The sequence below is a fragment of the Gigantopelta aegis genome, chromosome 9 (assembly GCF_016097555.1).
Source record: "Gigantopelta aegis isolate Gae_Host chromosome 9, Gae_host_genome, whole genome shotgun sequence".
In the NCBI taxonomy this organism is placed as follows: Eukaryota; Metazoa; Mollusca; class Gastropoda; order Neomphalida; family Peltospiridae; genus Gigantopelta; species Gigantopelta aegis.
Window position 1 is genome coordinate 38,419,901 of NC_054707.1, and position 26,300 is coordinate 38,446,200.

Below are 26,300 nucleotides of genomic sequence, written 5' to 3' on the forward strand. Positions count from 1 at the left end.
GATAGTAATAGTAATGATGATAATGATTATATACGTGTAATAATTGTGATATAAGCAGCAGATCAATACAAAAAAGTGTGGTGTCTTGGATGTATTTTTGGGGTATCTTGGGGGTAAATAGTCGGATCCTAAAATCTGTCCTGTACCGCATTTACAAACAAGGCGGAAACGGACGTATATGTATATGTTTAGGACTGACAACAATAGTTGTGCTTCATGTAAATTGTAAATCATATAATATTGATAAACTGTCAATAAAGTATATAAAAAAAAACCTTATTGGATACGATTTTGGCAGAATTATGTTTTTTGTGAGGTTTTTTGATTGCGAAAAGGTTTTTTGATTGTAAATATGCCAAAAACCGGGGTTTTGGCATATTTCGGGTGACCGCTCCACGACAGGTATATCAAAGGCCGTGGTATGTACTATCCTGTCTGTGGGATAGTGCATATATAAATCACTTTCTACTAACCGGAAAATATAGCGGGTTTCCTTTGTAAGACTACATGTAAAAATTACCAAATGTTTGACATTCAATAGCCGATAATTAATAAATCAATGTTCTCTAGTGGTGTCGTTAAACAAAACAAACTCATGTGGAATGGTGTACGTACAACTCCGTGAGGTTTCTGATATTATTCGTAAAAGGATTCATGTTGTTATGGAGTTATTGCTGGTAAAATTCGGGTACGAATTAAATGACAAGATTGGGGTATGGAAAGTACTTGGTACGAAATTATGATGGTACGAAATGACGCCGTTGTCGACTGGTCTTTAGTCGCAATAGCTAGTTGTTCTGCATTGGGTCCATAACATGTGGAACCGGTTGATAATATTGTCTTTTTGGGGTTTTCCCTGAAGTTTCGTCTTCTTGGAAAATTTGTAGGTTTGATTTTGATTTGTGTGAAAACATTTGGTTTCTTTTTTGTAGTGTTTTTAAGACACGGTCGTATTCTAGTTGACATGGTTTCTTGGATTTTCAAATTACTAAGATTTATTTAAGTAGCCTAACGGTTTGAACTTGCGCAGTTGCGGCATCACTCGGTTTAAATTTAATACGCTCAAAACCCCATAAAGTTTTGGTTTTGTTTTTTTATTTGAACAGCTTGCACATTCGCACTAGGTTTGTTCAGTATGCAATATATTTGTATTTTTTTCTTCAATATTCGGAAGCATTTACAACAAGAGTAAAGTTTAAAACAAGTTTTTCCCAATATTTATCCTGGCGTCATATGTTTTCGATACGATAAGCAAAACATTTTAATTAAATATAATAAAAACAATACTTAGTACATACAATCATACTTTACATTTCTCAAGTCGCATTAGTTTATTGTGAAAAACAGTGATAATTTCCCATGAACGCCAAGTTTTCCTCCAAAAAAACCTAGCAGCTAAGTCGTACAGGTGTTTCCGCTATATTTTCACAAACGTCATATGTTTTCGATAGTTTCATTGGCTGTCTATTTGAGTCTTTGTTACGGTAGTGTAGGGTCGGGGTGCGGTGAACTCGTATGGAAACTAACTCGTATAAACGAAAAAACTCGTATGGAAAACGAACTTGTATGTAAAAAATAACGGTGAACTCGTATGGGGATGTATTGATATGCAGATATACTTTGAATATGTGTATTTTGACACTTGTTTTGTATACATGCTTCTTATTTATGTCACCATCATTTGCGTGTCAACCGCAGTTGAGTTTCTTAGCCTAAAACATTGTGCGAGATTAACTACCACGTGACTTGCCCAACCAATCAAATCACGCATGTCATTAGACTTATTTCCTGCGACAGAAACCGTAAACAATGAATGCATGTTTTGCATTTCTCGCTAGCCCGAACTTAAAAACCACTAGCCACATACGTCGAGCTAGAGGATTTGTAGACCTCTGCATAAAAACTACACACAAGTTGCTATACAATATTGGATATATCAGTTTGTAATTTCAATACAAGTTCACTGCATTTTCCCCATACGAGCAAGTCTTACCATACGAGTTCACTTGTGGATTTCCATACGACTTCACTGCATTTCCCCCCATACGAGTAAGTTTTCCATACGAGTTCACCGCAAGCTGTAGGGTCTATACTCCGTGCAATAATTTACATCAAAATCTTCTTTTGAAAATAAAATCATAAAATGTTTGTAACTCATAAAAAATATTGAATAATTTTCAGACCAATAGACAGTGTTCACTGAAAACATATTTACATTAGGTTTTCGTCATAGGTTAATGTCTAATCATCTTGTTATACGTATCAATGGCACCAAAATTCAGATTGTCACCTTAAGTACTCTGACAGCAATACAGAACTATATATTTTCAAAAATGTAATTCCACCAAACCACCTTTATTTGTAGTAAATGTAAATGCACATGTAAACATGCCCCCACCAGAATTACCGAAAAGAACTTTTCTGTGAATGACATAAGAGGTAACCCAACCAGCCTTCCATAAATTTTATTGTTTAGTGTAATGATCACGTGGTATATCATCTAACTTTGGCAGGTCAGATGTCGGTGTTGCAGATGATAACTTTTCAGGGATTTGTGATAACTGGATTTCGCTATGTGAGGCATTTCATTAGTACCAAAATTTTGCATTACGAATAACTGATAACATGCACACTATTTATGGTATTATTATAATTAAAACATAAAGTTGGCAGCTTAACTTGAAGCATTTTTAATATTGAGAAAAAACACACACTTCGTTGTTTATGTTCAGGCTGATAGTGACGTAATATCTCGCATAATCTCGCGATACATGCAGTTACAAACAAAGTATCGAAAACATATGTCGATCAAAATTGTATGACGGTACGATATATAGTTCGTCCCATTATGTTTTGTAAATAATTTCAGTTTTGTTTGACGTAAGAAGAAAAGTAAAAGTGTTTTGGAAATAAAAAATACTATTTTGTCTCCAGTTTAGAAAACAATTGGCTCAGAAATAAATAACTTGTATGCTCTCGCCCTGTCAAGTCATTGTCTCTATTAAGTCGTGCCATTTGGTATTTCCTCCTGTTTTAAAGTAATACGCCACCTACCATTTGTTTACGTTCCAAGTCTCACAGTAAGATGTGTTGACAGTCAAATAGCTAAGAAATTTTAAGTATACTCCTTGCTCACAATATCGCGGTATTTACATTTTTGCGGTTTAGCACACGCAACGCCCCCTGGTGGCACGTTTATTGTTTAGAAATGTGATGACAGACAACACATTGTTTTGCCCGTTAACAAATTTGAAGAAATGTCAATTTTTTTGTTAAGTATTCATAGTTTTATTGTTTTGTCATAAAAGAACACAGAGTGTGACTTTACTGATGCTTATAAATAGTTCCAGTACCTAACACACAAGCATACAATTCTGCTTTGATGGCCATCAGACTGTCCTCTGGTTGTTGACAATCAAAACAAGGCTATACTCGGTCGCAGTGTTACTATATTTAGAACACGAGACCTCTAGAAAAGTATGGAAACATTTAAGGGCCATTCCTATATTTATTGGCAATTTAAACAAAACACATAACTTTTAATTTGTTCTATTCTTGGTTTCACTCGATAAATATTGATTATATAACAGTTGAATCTTACTAATATGATGAACAATTTTTAGAAATGCCCACACTTTCTTGCAGCAGAAGAATAATAATTATTATTACCAACTTTTCCATTGGAAAATGTAAATATGTTACTACAATTGAAAAACGAAACATTTTAAGTTGACTTTTTTTCGTTCTTGTGTTGAAGTTTGTTTACTAGACATTACTACAAAATGTGTTTACAAAAAGAACCATTTTTGACCCGTACAGTCCACCATATTGTAACGTTTGCGATTTACCGCGATATCGTGGTAACCTCCCATGAACAGAAGCCAGTACTATGGTGTACTTCCATCAACTGTTTTAATGTGAGAACTGCATGTATTTGTCAACACATTGGCATGGACATGATGCAGATATAGCAAAAATTGCAACCCAAGTATATTTACCTTTATATATATTAATGCATTTCTTTATTTCTTCCAAATTGTTAAGTACCGTGATATCGTGGTACCCCAGTATATATCCAATTATTTGTTACATTTTACCTTAAAAGTTCTTGTTTCTACACAGGAACCAAAATAGGTAAAAAAAACACCACATGACTCGTATGCCAATTAAAACATTTGTAGTTTTCGTAATTTATGGCGATCATTCCCAAAATATATATCGAAGTGTCGTCTGTATGTGCATGTTTATTTTTACATATTAGTGAGTGACTTCAGTAAAAATGTGAGGTCACACGTCAATTGTTTTTCCATGCAAGAAAATAAGGGTGCTAAAATTTGAAAATGTAAACAAAGATGTAGATCAATACAGTTTTACATTAAAAATATGGCTATTACTACAATATGTATAGTGATTATTATGTTTGAATAAATATTAAAATCTATTTAGATGAAAAATACAATTAGAAATAACCAAAGCCATTTAAAAAAACAAAAAAGAAGTTTGTCCCACCTTATCTTGCAAGCAATATTTTAAACACCATGCAGCAACCTGCTGACTGCTAAATGAAAACATTTTTTCATAAAAACAGTTCCTTTTTTATTGATTTCGTCAAGACATAAATTCAGCTAAGCAAATTGCAGCTATATACTTTGTTCTGACGTTTTGCGCTTCTATACTTAAAAATTGTAAATAACATGACTCAATGGAGTTATGTTTTTTCGTTTAGTGAGCGGGGGTAGATCGATTGTAAGCACATGTGTACTTTTGATTGCATCAAATATGTAGATTTTGCTGCATTGTGGATTCAAGTAACAAATAAAAAATTTCTTTTGACTAATAAATATAATAAAATTACAAAGCAGTTTTAAAATATACTAATACAATTATTAAGTACCTCGACTCACCAGGATCCCATGCTAGTAAGTAATTTTCCTAGCATGAAAAAAGGTGTTCCCTGTGGGACGGATAATACTATTGTCAATAGCTGGTTACTTCTTGTGGAAACATGAATAGGTTTGGCTTTGAAATTTTGTGAATATATATGTGTATATTAAAGAAATGGCGATATCCTAGTGGACAGTATTTCTTAGATTTTCAACATAATACTTTAAGACTAATATATCCTGGAGTATAGGCTAATCAATAGTGGCACACCTAGGAACAAACAGTAAAGTAAACAGGTGTAACCGAAAAGAAATAAAACAAATATTGTTTACTTAAATAGTTTGTCCTTTGCTGTATATAACACTATTTGTTATTAACATTTTCTGCTGTATTCATTTGCAAAGTAAGTTTTTAAATAGAACCCATTTTTGGCGAACTATGTAAAATGTATCGAATGGTCATGCACTCCGTTCTATTTACATGTTCAGCAATTTCCGTCTGGACCCTTATATTTGGTATTAGAGAAAACTGACTTTTCACTGATGAAAAAACTAATGATGTAAATGACTTATCAAAATGTTTTTCATTTTAGACATTCTTTTAACGGACCATGAAGTTTTGTATTATCATTTGTTATTAAATGTGACATCATTGGTTTGCGCGTGCTCGCGAACTTTAGAAAAAATGTGACGTGCACAACTATTGATGTGTGTGACTATTGATTACTCTACGATACCTTTGACGTCCCAAACTGTGTTCACTTAACGACTAAAACACAAATACCATATCTAAGGAAATACTACTGTACATTTTTCAGTCACAATACATGAAACAAAATAGGTTGCAATCAGTTAACATAAAAAATCAACAATGTGGATGTAAAACAAATCCATTCTAGTAAACAAAAGTGAAGCACTCTCTAGTAAACAGGAAAGAGTGCAACGTTTCTAACTGCATTCAGGTGCATGTGTTTGCAAAAAGTGGTACCATGTATGTGCGTTTTTTCATTTTCCATTTTTAAGGCCACTATATGGAAAAAAAAAAAAATTTCTGAAATATGTACAGTGGACGAAAACTTTGTTTTATATTTTTTTTAAAGGATAAATTTAGTTTGTCAAGCGATCTGGTCCAGTCCGAGTTTTACCAGCACCCATTGCTAAAAGTTATTGTTAATACAGATAGGCATTATATGGTCATACCAGTGAATAGATTGTAAAATATAAATTTTCAAATGAATTGATTAGTAATTAACACAATTTATACACTCAAAATTATTTACAATTGTTACGAATGGATTAGGAATACTGTTCACTACAGCAGAGGCACACATATGTAGCATACCTTTTGCAGATCGAATTTCATAACTGAAAACAAATTCTAACAATAGGGGTTTTAAAAATCATCGAAATTAAATGATTTGGCCTTGTTGATCTGGCACGTATGAGGTCATGTGGCACGCATCAAATGTTAATTCATCTTCCTCCATTTTAACTCAATTTCTACGAGTCAAGTGGACCCAATATCGGTAATTTTAAGGAATAAACAAAAACGACATAACAAAATTAATGGTTTTAAGGGTTTGTAAAGTTTTGTATTGAGATACTTACTTGTCTGAACTTTATTGTTAATGAAAATGTTCACGAACTGTGAAGAAAAGCTCACAAATGAACGATAAGCAGACAACAACAAATCAGATATTGATTGCACAAACTGTGTAAGGGCCGAAAAACAAACTGAAAATGTATGGGATCAGGCTAAAACGTCACTACTACCAAAACAGAACCATTTTCTTTGACTAAAGCTTAACCATGTAATGTCCCAACCAGGAGGGCTGCAAACAGTGTGCATAGTCCAAAATAATGTTGTAATATCATGTTATATTCATGTTCTTTCAGACTAATTTAAACTGTTTGAAACGTTACATTTCTTTCAATTTTGCCAACAAAAAAATTAATAATATCAGGGCTCAAACTTAACAGCAGTTTGCCATCCTTGAGATATAAATTGCTGTAGGTTGGGAGTATCACCGATGGCACAAAAGTGCTGTCGATAAAGCTCCTCAATGATAGTAAAATGTTTACACCTGGGCCCGTGCTTATAAAACCTTTAGAGTTCAGAGTCAATCTCTAATGATGTGACACACATACAGTTTGTATGGCATCGTCATGATGTAAGTGTTTCAGACTCTATTAGAGTCTCAAGTCTAGACTTAAGTTTTATAAGCACCAAGCCTGGTGTACATTAGATGCCAGTATAGAACATTAGTACATTCAAAATATGTCTACATACAGCACAATAACCTTTCAGTCTTAGATATTTGCTTTTCTTCTTCTTTTTTCTTAATTGCCACGGGCAGGCTTTAAATTGCTGTCGGTGGGCCATTTCTCCCACAGGAATTTTGTTTTTAAATTGCTCTGGGAGACAAATTATTAATTTTGAGCACTGAATATTGACAGCACCTTTAAACATTGTATAATGTATGGAAAGGTGGGTTTTTTTCATATAGGCTAAGCCTGTTGGTCAATCCCAAATGTTAAATATTAACATAAATAAATATTGGTTTAAATCGTATTCAAATTGAAATATTACTATTAATTAGCATATTCTGAGTAATTCATAAAGTACCTTTAGAAGTGTGCTCCTGATCTTAAAAATTAACCTCCTGTATGTATCCATCTAGAAGTCAGTGAAGTAAGTTTTATACAGCAGAGCTACTAAGCAAATACTATACTCTGGTGTAATTTCAGCATGCAAAAGAAGACATAATATAAATGGAAAATATCACTCAACTGAGAAAACATATTAACGTTAGGAAGGCCCACCTGATATTAGTGTTTTTCAGTTAAAAATAACCCATGTAGAACCTAAAATTTGTCCAAAATGAAGGGGGGGGATTGGGAGTGCGGGACACTTGAACTACAATGCTTTTTTAAAAAATTTATTAAATGAAATATATATTCCCCAAATTAACCCTTAGTTTATATTTGGCTACTTGGTACCTGATGCCTTACACCCTCAGCTAATCAGCAATAGAAATAAGCAGACTTTTTCATTTGTCTACTGGATTAGTAGATAGAAAAATCTACTTGTCCAGCAATATTTTCACTTGTTCAAATAAATATTTAGTTTTATTCAAGTACAAGGACCGTATTTATGATTGCTCAAAATTAAACTGCATTGAAAATTTTTGCTTGTCCACTGGATAACTATTGAGGTACATTTTGCTTGTGCTTATTTCAAACACTACTACTAATAAACATTAAGATTATATTTTTAATGTTCTTTTTTCAGCACCTTAATTGTTATTTTCATTAGTGTATCTTCTGCATGATTGGAGAAAATAGTTTTTGTGGTCCAGCTGTATTATCATGTCGAGTGGTAGACAGTTTCCTGAGTATTGTGACGTGTGTTACAAGAGCTTCTCTGGCCAAATTCCTGCTGAACAACACTATGCCAGTGAAGACCATATCAAGAGAGCCAGGATTGGAGCGGGTGTGAATCGGTCTCAGTTTGACTGTGACATCTGCAATGCAACATGCAATTCACGGCAACAACGCTTGGAGCATGATGCCAGTCCACGGCATATGGAACGACAACAACGGCAGCAGCGGTCAAGATATTCTCCAGAAAGCAGAGTTCCCCAGTCAGCTTTTGGTCAGAACCGGTCAAACCCATCCAGAGTTTATGATTTTGATGGTGTCCGTGGTTTCTGCCATGTGTGTAATATTGAACTTACATCTCCTCAGCATTGTCGACAGCACGTTTCGGGAACTAAGCACCAGAAGAAAGAATCACAGAGCAAGATAGAAATTGCTGGTGGTGACTTTGGCGGTGATCTTTTTTGCCCTTTGTGTAAGGTACCGTTTAGTGGTCCAGGAAATGCCCGTGAACATTATATAAGTGCAAAGCACAAAAAGAAGGAAATGGAAGCTCAGACTGCATGTATGCAATACAATGGAAATTCTTTGTATCAAGGATCGCCCATAACACAACCAATAGTTGCTGGTGTGCAACCAATTTTTCCTGGCATCTCACTGATTAATGCTTCTCCAGTGCCAACAAATCTTCCTGATCCTTTGATCCCTCTGCAGAATAACATCAACCGATTCACTCATTCATCCTCAAATCAGAATCGGAGAGCTGTGGATTTTGATGGGCAGACTGGTTACTGTAATGCTTGTCAGGTGGAGTTAACATCTCCACAATTAATGGACCAGCATATTAAAGGATCTCGACATGAAAAGTCACTGAAACAGTGGTCAGTTAGTGACAGCAGCAGTGGTGGCGGAGACTACAAGTGCGATGATTGTGGCGTAACATTCAGTGGTCCTGCACCAGCAGAGCAACATTTTGCAAGCGACAAGCATAAGAAGAGGTCCGCACTTCCACATACTAACTTTTCCACACCTGGGAACGAGCCTGTTAAAGCAGGTACAAAGCTGCAATTGAACCAGACAGAGCTGTTTCCAACCGAGTTATTTCCAGAAGAAGACGCCGTCATAAGCCAGGATCCAAGTGGTACATGCATGCCTTTAAACATACCACCTGAAAACAATGGACAGATAACAGAAAATCTTGGGAATGCTTTGAATATGACAGGTTCTTGTCAGGCTCAGAGTGATAGTGAAATCTGCTTGAAAGTTGATGGTGGGAGTATTCGTCCAACAGTGCCAATGCGGACAGTTGACAGGATATCCATAGCCAACAATTCAAATAATTCGAGTTGTTCAGAAACTAGTTATGCCCAAGCAAGTTCTGTATTAAGCAACTTGATATCTGATCAGAATAGAAATATTAAACAAGATGTTGGAACCACGCTACCATTTACTTTTTCTGATAACCATGGGTGGTGCAACATTTGCAATATTGAACTGAAATCTGTTATTCATGCTCATGACCATCTCATAAGCGAACAGCACAGGGTTGCAGCAGAGGCACAACATACTGTAACACTTAGTTCACAATCAGAAAAATTATCAACAGCAAGCGTCATTTCTGGTACTTCTAGCACAAGTGAAAACCAAAAGAACGTGACTCAGCAAGAGTATACTTTTGATGGAAACCGTGGCTTCTGCTATCTTTGTAGGATCGAATTGACATCACCTCAGCATGCTAAACAACATCTGAATGGTAAAAATCACACAAAGGCCAAACTGAATTCTTCCTCTCTGCATGAAATGGAAAGCAATATTGTATCTGGAAGTAGCTGTGCTGCGGATGACAAGCCTGAATATGAGTTTCACGGGGGGAAAGGTATTTGTTATGTCTGTAACATAGAACTGACATCAAATGCACATGCAGGGCAGCATTTAGAAGGAAAAAATCACAAGAAAGCTGTGGAAAGGAAGCAACAACAACGGAATGGATCTAATCATCGTTTGGTTTGTGAGGTCTGTCACATGACGTTCAGTGGGCCAGAATGTGCAGAGCAGCACTTCAAGTCAACCAAGCACCTAATGAAGTTAAAATCAAGCAATGGTGGAATCCTTGGTTCCAATATAGGATTTTTCAATACTAATGCAGAAGTTCCTAATGCATTATATAATGAGTCACTAACGGATGTTAAGCGGGTATCTGACTTCAGTACTAATGCTAATACTGAACTGTTTAAGCCAGTGATGCCATGTTCTCAATCCACCATGGTTACCAACACCAGCTGCGGACAAACTCTGTCCAAGGAATCTGACATTGGTGAACAGTTTGGTATTTGCTCAAATGATATTCTAAGTGCATTGCGACCAGCACCAAACAATCTGTCCTGCATGGAAAGCATGTATTCCAATGAAGAAAATCCTCCTAGTATGGAAGATGCAGAACATTCAGAATCTGACAGTGAGAATAATCATAATCTGGGCGGTGATTCAAGTTCCAGACAGGCCAGAAGACCGCAGCCATGTAAAACTCTGAAAAACAGAAATCAGCACAGACAGAACAAGATGACATTTCATGATGATGATGATGATGATAATGATGATGACGATGATGATGATGATGATCCTGTTGTGGATTGCCTAAAAGGATTGGACAGGATGAAAATTTCTGAAACAAATCCGGATACCATATCTGCTGTAAAAACAGATAATGATTGCTGTGAGCATGATGAGTTCATCAGTTTCCGTAGCAACTGCAGTGAATATCTCAACAGCGATGCAGGCAGTCATGCTGCTCATCAGAATGATGTAAGCAGTACCCCAGACAGCACTGCTGGTGGTGCAGTTGCTAATAAACCCAAATTAAATCCATATTCTAAACATTTTCGTTTTTATTGTGACATCTGTGATCGACCAATGAATACACAGGATGCTTACAATGCCCATGTCGGTGGAAGAGACCACCAACAGAAAGTGGCCAATATACAGGCTCCTAAGAGAACTCTGCCTCCTGTGAGAAGACTCTTGACTGAAGAAGAAGCAGATGAGAAGGCCTTTAACCTCACTGAACAGGCCCCACGCAGTTACCAAGTGGAGCTGTTCAACAAGACCATGCAAAACGACAGTGTCATCTTCCTGCCAACAGGTCAGTTAGATTTTGTTTAGGCCAAACTAACTATATTGCTGTTCTCTGGTCAGTGCATGCATCAATTTTGACCCTACGCATCAACATTTTTTTCTTCTTCAAATTTACTTCTGTAACCACAAAAACACCATCCACATGTATACCAGAAATAATGCTTGCACTGTCTCAACTAATAATATTATGATACACCATGATATTTTAGGGACAAAGTTGAAGTCATTTAAGTTGCCTTGACCATATGGGAAATGTGAAGGAAAGCATTTAGAGTACCATGGCAAATGAGGGGGTGCAATGGCCAATGAGGGGGGACCAGTTCAGATGAGGAGAACGTAGAAAAAACAATATATAACTACGTTTTCTGAACCCATCCATGCCTTTCAGCAATATAAAGAAAAACTAAAAAACCCAACCTGAATCAATGTTGGAACATTGGTCTGGTCAGACACTGACTATATATTTGTGTGTGGCCTTATTTGACTTGAAGTTACTTGTTCCCCTGTACATTACTGTATAATATTTCTGGCTGATGCTTTGTTTAATGGCCATTAGAAAGTTACAGTATACAGTTACTTGTACTTTATTATTTGAAATATCCTTTTTAGCTTATTTCATGTGTTTTTGTTATGTTAAGTCCTTTATATTTAAATATTAAAAATATTAGAGAAGTGATAAATTATTTTCATCGTAAGCTCCAGGTGAATGGTTAGTATTCCAAAGGGAAAATGTTAACAAAAAGAAGTTGAATATACATGTAGTAGAAATTGTACAGTTTCTTTCAGTATACTGGTAATGATATTCAAGTAAAATGCCACACATGTAAATATTGACTTCAGGTGAATATTGACTTCAGGTTTCTGTCATGTATTTAAATGAATTGGTTCATTATAAAATTTTAGGATGGAACTTGCCAACAGCATTCGTCAATCATTGGGTAATAAAAGTCATATCTTCTATTAATGTGGCATTAAAGTGCAACCTTGTTCTGTCCAAAAAAAAGTTAAAGTTTTTTTTGTTTAACGACACCACTAGAGCACATTGATTTATTAATCATTGGTTATTGTATGTCAAATATTTGGTAATTTTTACATATAGTCTTAGAGAAGAAACCTGCTGCATTTTTTCATTAGTAGCAAGGGATCTTTTATATATATGCACCATCCCACAGACAGGATAGCACATACCTCAGCTTTTGATATACCAGTCGTATGGCACTAAATGGAATGAGAAATAGCCCAATGAGCCCATCGATGGGGATCGATCCCACACTGACCGTGCATCGGGCAAGGGCTTTACTTCTGGGCTATGTTCCGCTCTTTGTTCTATCAGATCAGTAATTCTTTTTCCTCCTCCTCTTTTCTTTTCTTTAATATGGATTGTGTTTTGTCTTGCAGGCACTGGCAAAACGCATGTGGCAGCCATGACAGTGAGCTGTATGTTAGAGATCAACCCCCAGAGGCCAGTTCTGTTCTTGGTGGACAAGGTTTTGCTAGTTATGCAGCAGTCGAAATACCTGCGTAAACAGTTTGGTGAAAAGACGTTTAACAGGTGAGGTGATACAGTATTAGGGCTTGAAATACAATGTACTAAGTAAAGTATGGCCAAAAGAAATGTTTCCTGCAAAGGAAAAATATAGCCTGCGGGGAAATAAAGACATCACAGTGTGAAAGAATAGGACCTCTGAGATGGTCCGTGTTCTCGTTTGGTGAAAATTAAAGGCGGGCATCTGTGCGACCCCCTCCTCCACCACCCTTCCAAAGGGCAGGGGAGGAAAGCTTGGTTACAGTATATTGTTGTGAGTTGGTCGACTTTGTAGAAAGACCTACCCCCTTATTTTGCCCCTCGGTATTTCGTACAAAAAGGTTTGTACGATGTACAAGCTGACTCATCTTTTATGTATCCTTAGTTGAACCGGATATATTATCGGTCTGACTTTCACAGACATTCAGTTTGCTGAACCAATCAAAGTTTTAATATTATTTTAATAAAGATTTTAAGATATAAAAAATAAATATTATTTTTAAAAGTGATTCCTTAATGTGGGATAACGTTTCTGCTCTTTTTATTTCCATCTTTTTCGAATCATAATAGTTTCGTTTTTATAAAGGCAGTGTATATATTATTTGACATCCAAGATAAATTATTTTAATGATGAACACTACCACTCCTGTTGTAATTATAAGCAGTGATATCCCTAAGATAATAAAAAAGTTTGTAATATACTCTTCAAAAGAAGAAACGCAAAACCACATTGTCGTAACATTTGGAGAATTGATTTAATTATTGAATGGTGAGTCCGATAATTACCAAATGTTGCAGGATTGTTCACAATTCACTCTAGTCCATTGTGAGTAAGTGATAGGACACACCACCAAGGTCAAGGTCATCTGGAGTCAATACCGGGTGTGGCCTCCGCGTGTGTTGACAACTGCCTGGCACCGCCTGCCCATTGAAGCAACCAGAGTACGGATGACGTCCTGGGGGATGGTGGCCCACTCGGCCTGCAAGGCTGCTGCCAGCTCGGGCAGGGTCTGGGGCTGTGGTTGTCGCTGTCGGAGGCGTCGGTCCAACTCGTCCCATAGATGCTCAATTGGGTTCAAATCCGCTGATATCGATGGCCAAGGAAGGACATTAATGTTGTTGTTCTGTAGGAAAGCCGCTGTGAGACGTGCTGTGTGAGGCCTGGCGTTGTCATGTTGGAACACTGCGTTGGCGTTGGCCATAACTGGAACGATGTGTGGCCGGAGGATCTGGTCAATGTAGCCCTGTGCATTCAGGTTGCCCTGCACGTGGACCAGGTCAGTTCTGCCAGTGTGTGAGATGGCTGCCCACACCATGACACTACCCCCGCCGAATCTGTCCACTTCCTGCACGCAGTTTGCCGCATAACGTTCACCACGACGCCTATACACGCGACATCTTCCATCATGACGTCGGAGCAGAAATCGGGACTCGTCACTGAACCACACCTGTCTCCATCGCAGTTGAGGCCATTGTCGATGAATCTGGCACCACTGCAGTCGGAGTCGACGGTGTTGTGGTGTTAAGATGACACCTCGAACTGGACGTCTGGCACGAATTCCTACCTCACGTAGGCGGTTCCATACGGTCTGGTCGGATATCCTGCGCAAACCTGGTATTGCAGCGGCTGTGGAGGTGGCAGTAGTCAATCGTTCCCGAAGGTGGCGTACCCGGATGTAGCGGTCCTGCCCGGCGGTAGTGACCCGTGGTCGACCGGATCTAGGGAGGTCATGTGTTGATCCATGTTGCTGGTAACGGTCCCACAGTCTGGAGATGGTGCTTGGGGACACATGGAATTCCCTGGCAACGGCCGTTCTGGATTCGCCTGCGTCTAGTCGGCCGATGGCATTGTTTCTCTGCGGTTCACTGAGACGTGGCATGTCCTGGATTGTCAACTGTCGGCCAGATACAGAGGCCAGGCAAGCGAACACATTGCACTTTTATACTGTCGGTGTTCATGTTGCACGTGCAGACAACGCACGTGCAGTGGTGACATGGTTTGCACGTGGCTGCGTTTTTGCGAATATTCACATTTTGGAACTTTATTGTACAGTAGCTGCGTTTTATCGAATGTAACCGTGGGAATGTGTTTGGGACATGCAATGACCTTATATTCACAAAGCATGAACCGGTAGGAAACATAAAATCGGAGTTATAACCCATTTGTACCCTTTTGCGTTTCTTTTTTTGAAGAGTATATTTAAAACCATTAGGAATTGCTGAATAAACAAATGACAGTTAGTAGAAATCAGCACTTACTACCAGTTAAATCTGCAATGGAGGACAAAATATCAGAGTCAATTGATACAAAAGACAGAATGACCTTTCTGATCATGTGACAAATTTGGCGCTAAATAAATTGGTTTTTTTACATAGTCGGAAACAATAAAAATTCAATGTTTTCATTGCTCAAATAAAATATAACTTTTTTGCTTGTATCAAACATACAAATGGATACTGGTATGAAACACAACAAAGACTGTTAAAAGTACAGTTAAATTACATTATGGTAACTGTCGTAAGCTACTACACGTAGGGTTTTTTCTTCAGAACTTTGCATTTCCGTACACTTCACAGGGGTTGAAATTAAAAAAATTTACCACTATCCCAAAGGAATAGTGGATTTCAAAAAACACTATACCGTCTAAAAAATTACTATCCCTTCAATTATTAATGTACCACTAGTTTTCCTGACTGTGCTATGTCGCCCTGTACAACATTGTGTAACGAACAATTGTTTATATACCAGTCTATGCATTACTGCGTACTAGCTGGAATTACAAACGAACTCACTCCAAACATTAGTCTTGATCAAAAAGATGTTTATTTTGTACCGGTAAGTGCATGAGAAAGGTCTTAGTAGCGCGAGGATTTGTTCTGCAGAAAAATGTAGCTGAAGAAAAAGCTTAAGCGGAATAGTCACAGGCGATTTTCGGTATTCCGTGCTTTATTTTCACTTTCATAGTGGAATATTGGAAGAATTGTTTTACTATTCCGTTTCGAAATTTATTATTTGCGGAATAGCGTAAAATTCGACCCCTGCTTCACGTCTTGTTTCCTTTGATGTCCAATGTGTAGACTGATCATTTTCAGTATGAAAAAAAAAGAGAGCATTTTCATGATTTTGAAATATCGGAGCTGGGTGCTGTAAAATATAGTTTGATGTGGGAAAAATAAAGAGGGGGCAGTAAAATGAAATAGCAGGGCAGCCCGCCCCACTTTATTGGGCAGCAAGAATGCTGATGGTATTTTAGAGCATTGTAACAGAAAAATCAACCTCCACTGAGAGAATTTGGACCATGGATTCTCAGTACGAGGGTCCAGCTGATCCAATATGGAAATTCCCACTAGCTATTGCTAGTTGGAGCACTTTATACCAACACTACTACATACTACCCCCTTAAGTAAAGCTACACCCTGGAGCTGTGGTCCATGGGCAGTTGAACTGTTACAGGTCCTGGCTGGCTTATAATTGTATTCTTGTGTTAAGAACACACCCTACGTCGGCTCCAGATGTAACAAAAAAATCAACCTCCACTGAGGGAATTCGAACCAGCGCTCTACCAACTGAGCTAATAGGGAAATTCCCACTAGCTACTGCCAGTAGGAGCACTTTATACCAACACTACTACAGCATTATATAATTAAATTACCACAGAATCGGGAGCCAAATAGCAGATGAGATCATTGTACATGTACATGCATATATACATGTATGTCTATGAAATAGTACCTCTGCTTTTTTGGTGGTTTTAGCAGATAAATTACAATTTTATCTGTTAGGTCTAAATAATGGAATGCTTTTTGCTTTTAACTACTGTATATTGCCAACTTTGCAAGCCTCTAAATATTGTTATTTAATAAATAATTGAAAACTATGTTTTATTAGAGATATCACCGCTTATAAAAACAAACGGAAGAGGTACATGTAGTGTTCATCATTGTAATTATCTATTGTGGGTGCGTGTTAAATAATATTTACACCACTAAAAGTGAAACTACATTTTTTAGCTAACGATATCCATGCAAATTGATTCAAACAAAAAAGATAGAAAACAACAGAACAATGTTATCCCATATTAAGTGATTTAAAAAAAAAAAATGTTTTTTATTCTTTTTTTAGCTATCTTGAAATCTTTATTAAAATAGTTTTTGATTGGTTCATCAAAAGTCTAAACAAATTCCTGCAATTGACTGTTGCACAAGACAGACATTATCTTGATCGAATATATCTATATTTTTGTTCATTTGAACTACATAAAAGTTGAGTGAACTTACATGTATGCATCATACCAACCGTTTTCTACCAAATATTGAGGGGCACACTAAGGGGTTGGCTAATACATGGCAATATTTGGTATATATACAGATTTATTACCCACATGGGCTCAAATATGTGATGTAATATTTTTTCGATATCTGCACAGTGTGCAGATTGCTTTTACAGCCATGGATTGGTTGGCTTCACAACCATGACATTTGTTTGGTGGTTAACCACGGCCGGAATTTCATTTTCATTCATATTTAATGTTTCCATTCATGAGTCAGATTACACATACATGTATGTCATATGATCTACAAAGATTTACAGAAAAATTATAATTTGTTTCATAAACATAAACATGAAATGGTATATTTTCAAAAACAGCAATCAGTTAAATCTGACAATGGGTAATAAAGAGAATAACCAACTCGCTATGAGGAGTTACAAATTATCTGCCCCTCTTGAATGAATGATGTAAAACTCTCGCCAAAGGCTCGGGTTTATAACATTCATTCACTCGGGACAGATAAATCATAATTCCTTGTAGCTCGTTGGTTATTCTCGAAGTCTCTCTTGCTCTTATTGGTTTCCTTCATCCTAATTGAATTGCTTAGAAACTAATTAATAGTGTACTTTAAATAACCATGTTTAGGCTATTATAAATTAAATGATAGAAATTGATTCTTCCTACCCCAACCCCCCAAAAAACTAAATGAGGGCAGGGTTTGAAATTATTATATATATTTTCAGGACATTGGGAATATCACACAACAAGCAAAAAAGTAAATTGGGGGGTTGGTGGTGGGTGGTTAATTAAAAAAACCCATGACTGGCTTTTACCATCGAGGCGGGCACAGATGAAAATCTTGAATTAGTTTTTTTAATGGCCTTATCTTCTATTACTAGAACATTACATATATTATTTATTGATATAGAATATCAATGTATTTGGCTGGAACACTAATTATGGCTGGTAGTTATTACTGGTTATTACGACCGAGTATCTAATTATCCACACATCAAAATAAGTAGCTTACGTGTATATATATGTGTAAATATGTGCTTTCATTATTCAATACCTGTTAAGCTGATTTCATGTTAGCTTTATTTCTGTGCTTATAATAGATACCAGCAGAAGCCTGGAAGGTAGGGTCTCCATGAGTACTCGAGTACTCGGGCATGGGCCGAGTCTGGCAAGACTAGAGTCCGTAGACAGGACTCGAGTACCCGTACAAGTGAAACAATGTAGAGCATTAATTTCACCAGTAACTAATCAGCAATACAAGTTACACAATAATCGTATGATCATGTGCTAGTTTCTCTTTTTAATCTGGTTGGCCGTCCGTCACAATACTGAATGTATCAACCGGTTTCTAAATGCAAATACAGTGGCATGATTTGGCATTCATGTTCAGCGCTGCAATTAAAATGCATAATTCTATTGCTATTTTACTTTATTCCTTAGTCTCATTATCATCTAGTGTAAGTGTTGAGTACTCGGATCCTGGTCGAGTTTGACCCTCGAGTACTCAAGTACAATAGTTTAGACTCGTGGAGGCCCTACTGGAAGGCTGAGTGGAATTGGTCAAATTCTCCCAATCTGGCAATTTTCTCATGCGTTTATCTCCATGTTTTCCAGTATTTATCCTTTAAAAAATTATACTGGATTAAAGATCAACTTTTCGTCTTCAACATGATGTTTGTTATGTTCAGTTGAGGTTCAAGCATGAACACGCGTCTGCTGTCTGAAGTATGTCCAGGACAAGTGCTTACTAGTTACACACCTACAATGTCCTGGTTAGTGAGTGAGAGTTGGTAGGAACTGGTACCAGGATGGGAACACAGTAGGGCCTACCTACAAGCCTTGAGACCAACATCAAATTGGGCATTCCACAGTGACTGACTACATTTTTAGCCAGTTTTTAATTTCTAATTCCTGTATTTTCATCACTATTGCATCCATGCATTTCTGGGGCGTGACATATAGCCCAGTGGTGAAGTGCTTGCCTGATGTGCAGTCGGTCTAGGATCAATCCCCATCTGTGGGCCCATTGGGCTATTTCTCATTCCAGCCGGTGCTCTGCAACTGGTATAACAAAGGCTATGTATGTGCTATCCTTTCTGTGGGATAGTGCATATAAAACATCCCTTGCTACCGGGCTGCGAACTCTGTACCTACCAGCCTGTAGTCTGATGACCATTACATACCCCGTACACTGTACAGTTAATGTTCCAATTGCTTGCAGGGCTTCACCAGATGATCCCAGTGGACCACTGATAGCTCGTAAGCTGAAGATAGCAACCCTGTGTGGGGGGATTGCCGCCTCTGATCCTACTCCTCTCTACCAGTACGATGTCATCGTGGCTGTTGCTGGTGAGTCTGTGCACTTTGCACAGTCTTTTTTTCTTTTTTTTTTTTTTAATGCTGCAGTTGTATCTTTTGTAACATGCCAATGTTAGTTCAGGGATTCTGTAGGTCCGAACATAGGCCCCTTCCCAAAAGAAAGTGGCACTGAAAATTCCCAATTTCTGTACTAAAAAAAATCCCAATATATATATATATATCTATACATAAACAGGGTTTAGGTGGAAGCCCACAAAATATCAGCAATTTGGGGAATTTGCTGATCAAATCTGTCGCCGAATTACTGTTTCATTTAGCCAAACAGCAAAAATGGCAGTACTTCTGTAAACAGCATACAATTTTTTAATTCTCTTTTTGTTCCTACGCCATATAACCATATAAATAAAATGTGTTGAGTGTGTCATTAAATAAAACATTTCCTTCCTTCTCTTTTTGGTGAATTAGTAATGAAATATATGAAATATATTCCCCAAATTCAATTTTTAATTCACATTTGGTGACCGACAGCTTAAACCCTGCATATATCTATATCTATATCTATATATATATTTGTACCACGCTTTGGTGTCGGTCCCTTTGATTTTACCCGTGGTGTATCCCATAGTTAGACCACGGGCGTGTCTAACCTAAATTTTAGCTGAATGGCTGAAGAAAGTTACGCCTACAGGTCACATATACACATGTAGTTCAGCAGGAAGTAAATTAGAACATTGTTTTAAAAAGTAACACTTTCACTAACATTACTAATAAAGCTACAATATAAATCTGTAATGGGGGGCGTGGTACAAGCAAGTTACATCATCCTTTTCCGAGAGATTTGTCTAGTTAGACCACGGTTATTGCGGCCATTGAGTGACGGGTGTAATAGATCTCGGGCTACGCTCTCAATCATTACACCCGTCACTCAACAGCCGCAAAAACCGTGGTCTAACTAGACAAATCTCACGGAAAAGGATGATGTAACTATAACATATATCTATATCTATCTATGTCTATCTATATATCTATATCTATAATTATGTCTGTTCTAATAAATTAATTTAACAGTGGTGTACAGCATCATTCAGTGGCCTGAAAACATATCCGAAGTATGATTTATTAAAGGGACACACCCTAGTTACGGCTAGTTGTTAACCATTACGGCGTTGTTTTTCGCTATTAAACCCATTTTTTCACAAATAAAATATCACTTTACTTACCGTTTATTATTTAGAATATACATTTCCATTCACCTGAAGTGTTTTTTTGGTAATCCTGGTAATCCTGGTTTTTGTAATACCACAAAATGCATTTTTCGTATTTCTTAAAAACGGACGCACGTTTGAGAAAAAAACGTTGAGCAGACATGGTCTAATCTATTTTTAGACGGGATATTTCCATTTTAATGTCACAGACGTTGGTATACCACGTGACCGTTATCATTTTGGTTCGGTTTGTTTTCTCGTGCACGGTTTGCGCAATCAATATCCGATTTGTTGTTGTTAATTTGTGAGATTTTTCTTCACAGTTCGTGAACATTTTCAGTAACAATAAAGTTCAGACAAGTAAGTGTCTCGTTACAAACCCTTAAAGCCAATAATTTTGCTAAGTCTTACGATATCTGGAGAGGGGATACAACCAGGACAGAACAGTTGGAACATGTCCAGGAGAGGTGAAAAGAACGCACCCCAAGTCTGTGCGCACTCTGTGAAATTTGTCGTGCCGTAGGCATTGTTGTGCTTCGAGCGACTTCTACCGGTGACATCAGAATACTAACTTTCAAAATTATTTCAAGCAATTGGGACATGGGGATTCCCATGGTATTTATCGATATAAAACCTGCTTTTTCACTCTATTTGATAAAAACGTGATCTAAGTGTGTTACAGGTTTGTAGATTAACCAAATTATAATTTATTTTCGCTGGATGGAACTAGGGTGTGCGGCTTTAAAAATAATTATCCCAGTCCCATCAGACATGGGACCCTGGCGAAATAATCCCAGATAAATCCCTGTAGTTACTACTTGTAAGTATTCCCCACAAACTGAAACCCATTTACAACCTCTCTGACAGACTTTGTGCTTGCATGCATCCAAGCAGGGAGGAAGAGGGACGTAGCCCAGTGGTCAAAGGGCTCACATGTTGCACAGTTGGTGTAAAGTCTGAACCAAAATGTTAACAACTACCAAAAATTGCTCTCCTACCTTTATTTTTCATTAGATTTTACTCATATTTTGTCCAGACAGAAATCTAGGAAAAACCATTGCAATGACACAGATTCCACATACTAGATGATAACCATGTCAGCAATATCGACTTCGCTGAGATCGCATAGGGCAAAAAGCATGTAATTTTGTGCCGGCTGCCATTTTGACTTTTTATGGAATATTCTCCAAGAGGGGTGAAAGGATATGACTTAATCTAGCAACGTCATAACATGTTATGATATAAAAGCACACGTCATATTAATTTTTAAAATTATTTTTGGTTTGTTTAAATATACCACTAAAGATCATTGATTTGATATTAATTATGTCACGTACTTTGAAGGCTTTCACCCCTCTTGAAGAATATTCCATAAAAAAGCAAAATGGCAGACGGCTGAAAACTGCATGTATTTTGCCCTATGCTATCTCATCAAAGTCGATACTGGCGACATCGTTATAGTCTCATATGTGGAAGCTGTGTCACTGTAATGGTTTTTTCACAACTTGTGTGTGGACAGAATTTGGGGGAAATGTAACGGTAATTAGGAGAGTAATTTTTTGTAGTTGTTAACAATTTGGTTCGGACAGTAGGATTGATCCCCATCAGAGAGCCCATTGAGTTATTTCTAGTTTCAGCCAGTGCACCATGACGGGTATGTCAAAGGCTGTGGTGTGTGTTATCCTGTCTGGGAATGTGCATATAAAAGATCCTTCGCTACTAATGGAAAAATGTTTCTTCTCTAAGACTATATTTTAAACTTATCAAATGCTGGTCATCCAATAGTTGATGATTACTTAATCAGTGTGCTCTATTGGTGTCGTTAAACAAAACAAACTTTAATTTTAGAATCCTTTAAGTTTTTGTCTTCATAATAATAATAATAATAATAATAATAAAATTCTTTATTTTCAGAGGGTAAACACATTCAGTACAAGGTGACTGGTCTCCCATGAGGCCCTCTCTAATCTATACATGATATTATACATTACATACATTCAAAGAAACAACATCAACATACATGTAATATATATAGCATGAGGAACAATAGCACATATTATGAATATATAAATAATATTTAAATCAATTTGTTAAGAAACTTGAGTCAGTGATAACTCAATACATCATAATTATTTTAACAAACACAAAATCAACAACAAAGGTATATCTTAAAATTGATTATTATTTGAATAGTGCTTAAAATAAGCAATTCGTCCATCTGACCACTGTTTGGTTTCGTGCATTTCAGTCTGAACTATTTTAGCAAATTCATCTCAAAGCATTTACCAAAGGACCTGCCAAACATATGATAATAAAATGACAATAATAACAAGCTGCCACAGTGTTGTATTAAAACATGTTCTTCATTTTCCTTTTCCTTTTGCAGCGTACTGTTCCAACCTGATGAGCCAATCCAGAATTTACTGGTGTGACTTCAGCTTGGTTGTCTTTGATGAGGCCCACCACTGCACCAAGAAGCACCCATTCAATTTGCTCCTTAGGGATTACCACATGCTAGTCGATCCTGACAGACGGCCCAAAGTTCTCGGTCTGACCGCATCGCCTGCTGGAAAGGAAACAGAACACGCAACATACCTCATGCTCACGGAGTTGCTTGTCAACGTTGGAAATGCCAAGGTACAAATCGTCGAGGCTGAATCCACACAGCAGCAATTGAGGAAATACCAGTCCAGTGCCAAGCTTCACATAAAGTATGAGCCTCGAACCCACGAGGAAGAGACCTTTCGGAAACAGTTGCTGGAGTATCTCGTCAGCTGTTACTTGAAGCTAAACAGCATATCCAACATAGACCAGGAGTGTTCACTGATGCAGTTCTTCAAGCCCAAACTGGCCCGAGGAACGCCGGATGAACAGCTTCTGAGATGTGCTGAGGATTTGAATGATCCGGATAGAATAAAAATGTTCATGCATGTTGTAGGAATGCTCAAACCAAACAGGAGTGATGTAGTCACGAAAGCCAACGTGGATTTCTTGAGTAACCACACGCTCATAATGCTCATGTCCCTGCAGGACATGGATGGGATGGGCATCCCATGTTCCATGGAGGAGCTTCAACCACTTCTTAACCCCACAATTTCAGGAAACTTTGAAAAAGCCGAAATGCTTGGTCTGAATTGTGATAGACTCCGTTACAGTGTCAGGGCCTGGCAACAATCTGCAATGGTCTCCTCGGCATTTGAGGACGACGGACAGAAAATGTCTCTTGTCAAACAGCTTGTGTCGTCCTTACACAACAGAGAATACATCAACTGGCAAAGCTCTCCGAAACCCATAGCACTCGTGCTTGTACGCGAAAGAGTACTGGCAGTCCGACTAAGCATATTCCTGAAAGGCATGGTGAAAGATCTGGGTCTCAAAGTGACGGCCATTGTGGGACACGGGGGCGGCACTGCAGACTCTGGGATGCGGGTCAAAGAGCAGAAGCGGGTCCTGGATGGCATCAAGCAGAGGAAGTATCAGATCGTCGTGGCAACGTCTGTGGCAGAAGAAGGCGTGGATATTCCCGAGTGCGAACTGGTGGTCTGCATGAATCTACCAGGCACCGTCACCGGCTTTGTGCAGATGAGAGGGCGGGCTCGGAAAAAAGACAGCCATTTTGTGATCATCTGTAGCAATCAAAAGGAAGAGGAGCAGATGCATAATCTTTTGAAACGGGAGAAAAATATGATGGCTGCCGCAAAAAAGTGTGTAGATGAACAGAAGAGAGAAGAAAATAGATTCTCTTATTAGGTCTTAGTATTTGGGTTGGAGGTTTTCTTTTTGTCCCCCAAGTCTTTGTATCTCGTTTTTGTTATTTCAATTGTATCTGGTATTGATGGCTCATGCATTAATGAATTGAAAAATACCCATTGCTTCAAGACGTGACATCTGCACTTTTAATCAGTTAGCATATACAAGATGTTATACTTATTTTAAAAACAACAACAAAAAACCCTGCTAGGCAATAATCTTAATGAACTTGTAAATAAAAGAGACATTTCTTACATTTGACAACATTATTAATTACACAAGATGTAAGTCTTCATATTAAAAGAAAGAAAGTTCTTTATGAAATTAAGGTATCCCATAAAAGAGAACATAAATATAATGTGTACAATTTTTAGTTTCCTTTCCTCAGATTTGAAATCGAGTATTGATCTCGAAAACACTTTGAAACGGTCTTTGTATGGCATAATAGTATAATAATTATACTACCAGGTTTATGACGTACAGTATATACTATATGTCAGGGTAATACATCTGTTACCATTTTTATTGTCAGGATAAATAGAGAATAATACATGAGTGGCCATTTAATATCATTTATCTCATAACAAGTTGTTTTAAAATGTCTCTCTAACAAGCAAAAGCAAGATATTTTTTAAACGAGTTGTGAGATAAATGGTATCTAACAGACACAAATGTATTATTCTATTTCTTACATATCCTCAGAAAAACAGGTTTTAAGCAAATTTTACATCTTTTCGACTAAAAGTTATTTACAGCCATTGCACATGTAGCTGACTTACGCGTCACAGACACGTGATTGCCAGGTTAACTATATGTCACAATGTAATTGATTTCCACCGTGCTGTTTTTATTGGACATATGGCATTGGTGACCTGGTCATCACCTAGGAGCAGCCAGTCATATGTCTTGAAATTGTTAACACACGTACGTGTGTAAACAACTATGTGTTATCAAAATTAACTCATAGTGTTCTCACCAACAGGTGCGTATCGGTAAGAATACTTGTTACCAGGTTTATGACATACAGTATGCACTATATATACAGAACTTCACATACGTTGTTTTTGCTTCCTATTTATTGGACGAGTTTATTTTGCCCAAGAATATATACCACAAGACCGTATAGCAATGGAGTGGTATGTTCTTTCGCAAAATAAACAAGTGCTATAAATAGGAAACGAAAACAACGTATGTGAAGTTCTGTATTTATTACATACCTTCTTTTATGTTTTACAAAAATGTTTTTTAATTTAACGTCATAACAACACTTTTGTTAAATCTATGATCAAAACTCCTTTCGTGGATTTGCTTAACGTTAAGAATCATACTCTGCGGCAGCTTTGTGTAATGTTTCAAATACGATGTGAATAAAAGGCGTTAACTGCAGTAAAAATAAAAAGGGAATTCCCCATTTAAAAGTTTCGGTCCAGATCACATAAATTTATCACATGTTTTGAAAATGTCTTTATCGCTATAGTAAGACTGAATAGGTATGTACGTAATAAATGTCAGGATAGTACTTCTATTAATAACTATATAATGGTGTATCTACTATACGTCAGTCTAATACTCCTGTTAAAATTGATGGGTTTGGCTCTACTCATGTGATAAAAATTCATAATCGATTGTGTTACATGTATCTGTACTTGTTTAGATGATGGAATTGATGGAATTGATGTAAATATGTTGGGTTTGGTGTTTGTTTTCATGTATACAAAAATAAAACAGAATATTAAATAGTTATTTAATTAAGGTGAAATTAGCAATTTGTAGTGTCTGTCCCAGTGAATTTGACAATGGGTGCTAGGTCCTCATAATT

General features: G+C 37.2%; 1 protein-coding gene across 2 annotated transcripts; it reads left to right on the plus strand.

The window, feature by feature from the left end:
* The first annotated feature begins 856 nt into the window (after positions 1-856).
* On the plus strand, positions 857-25,126 carry LOC121380886. Of its 2 annotated transcripts, XM_041509893.1 has the most exons (5): positions 857-883; positions 8,176-11,400; positions 12,792-12,945; positions 19,429-19,556; positions 23,118-25,126. In XM_041509893.1, exons 2-5 carry the CDS (start codon positions 8,253-8,255, stop codon positions 24,479-24,481), a joined length of 4,794 nt encoding a protein of 1,597 aa, XP_041365827.1. In that variant the 5' UTR covers positions 857-883; positions 8,176-8,252; the 3' UTR covers positions 24,482-25,126. The 2 variants fall into 2 exon arrangements, with proteins under 2 accessions (XP_041365827.1, XP_041365828.1); XM_041509894.1 differs by lacking the exon at positions 857-883 and having other exon boundaries at positions 8,118-11,400.
* The last annotated feature ends 1,174 nt before the right edge of the window (positions 25,127-26,300 follow it).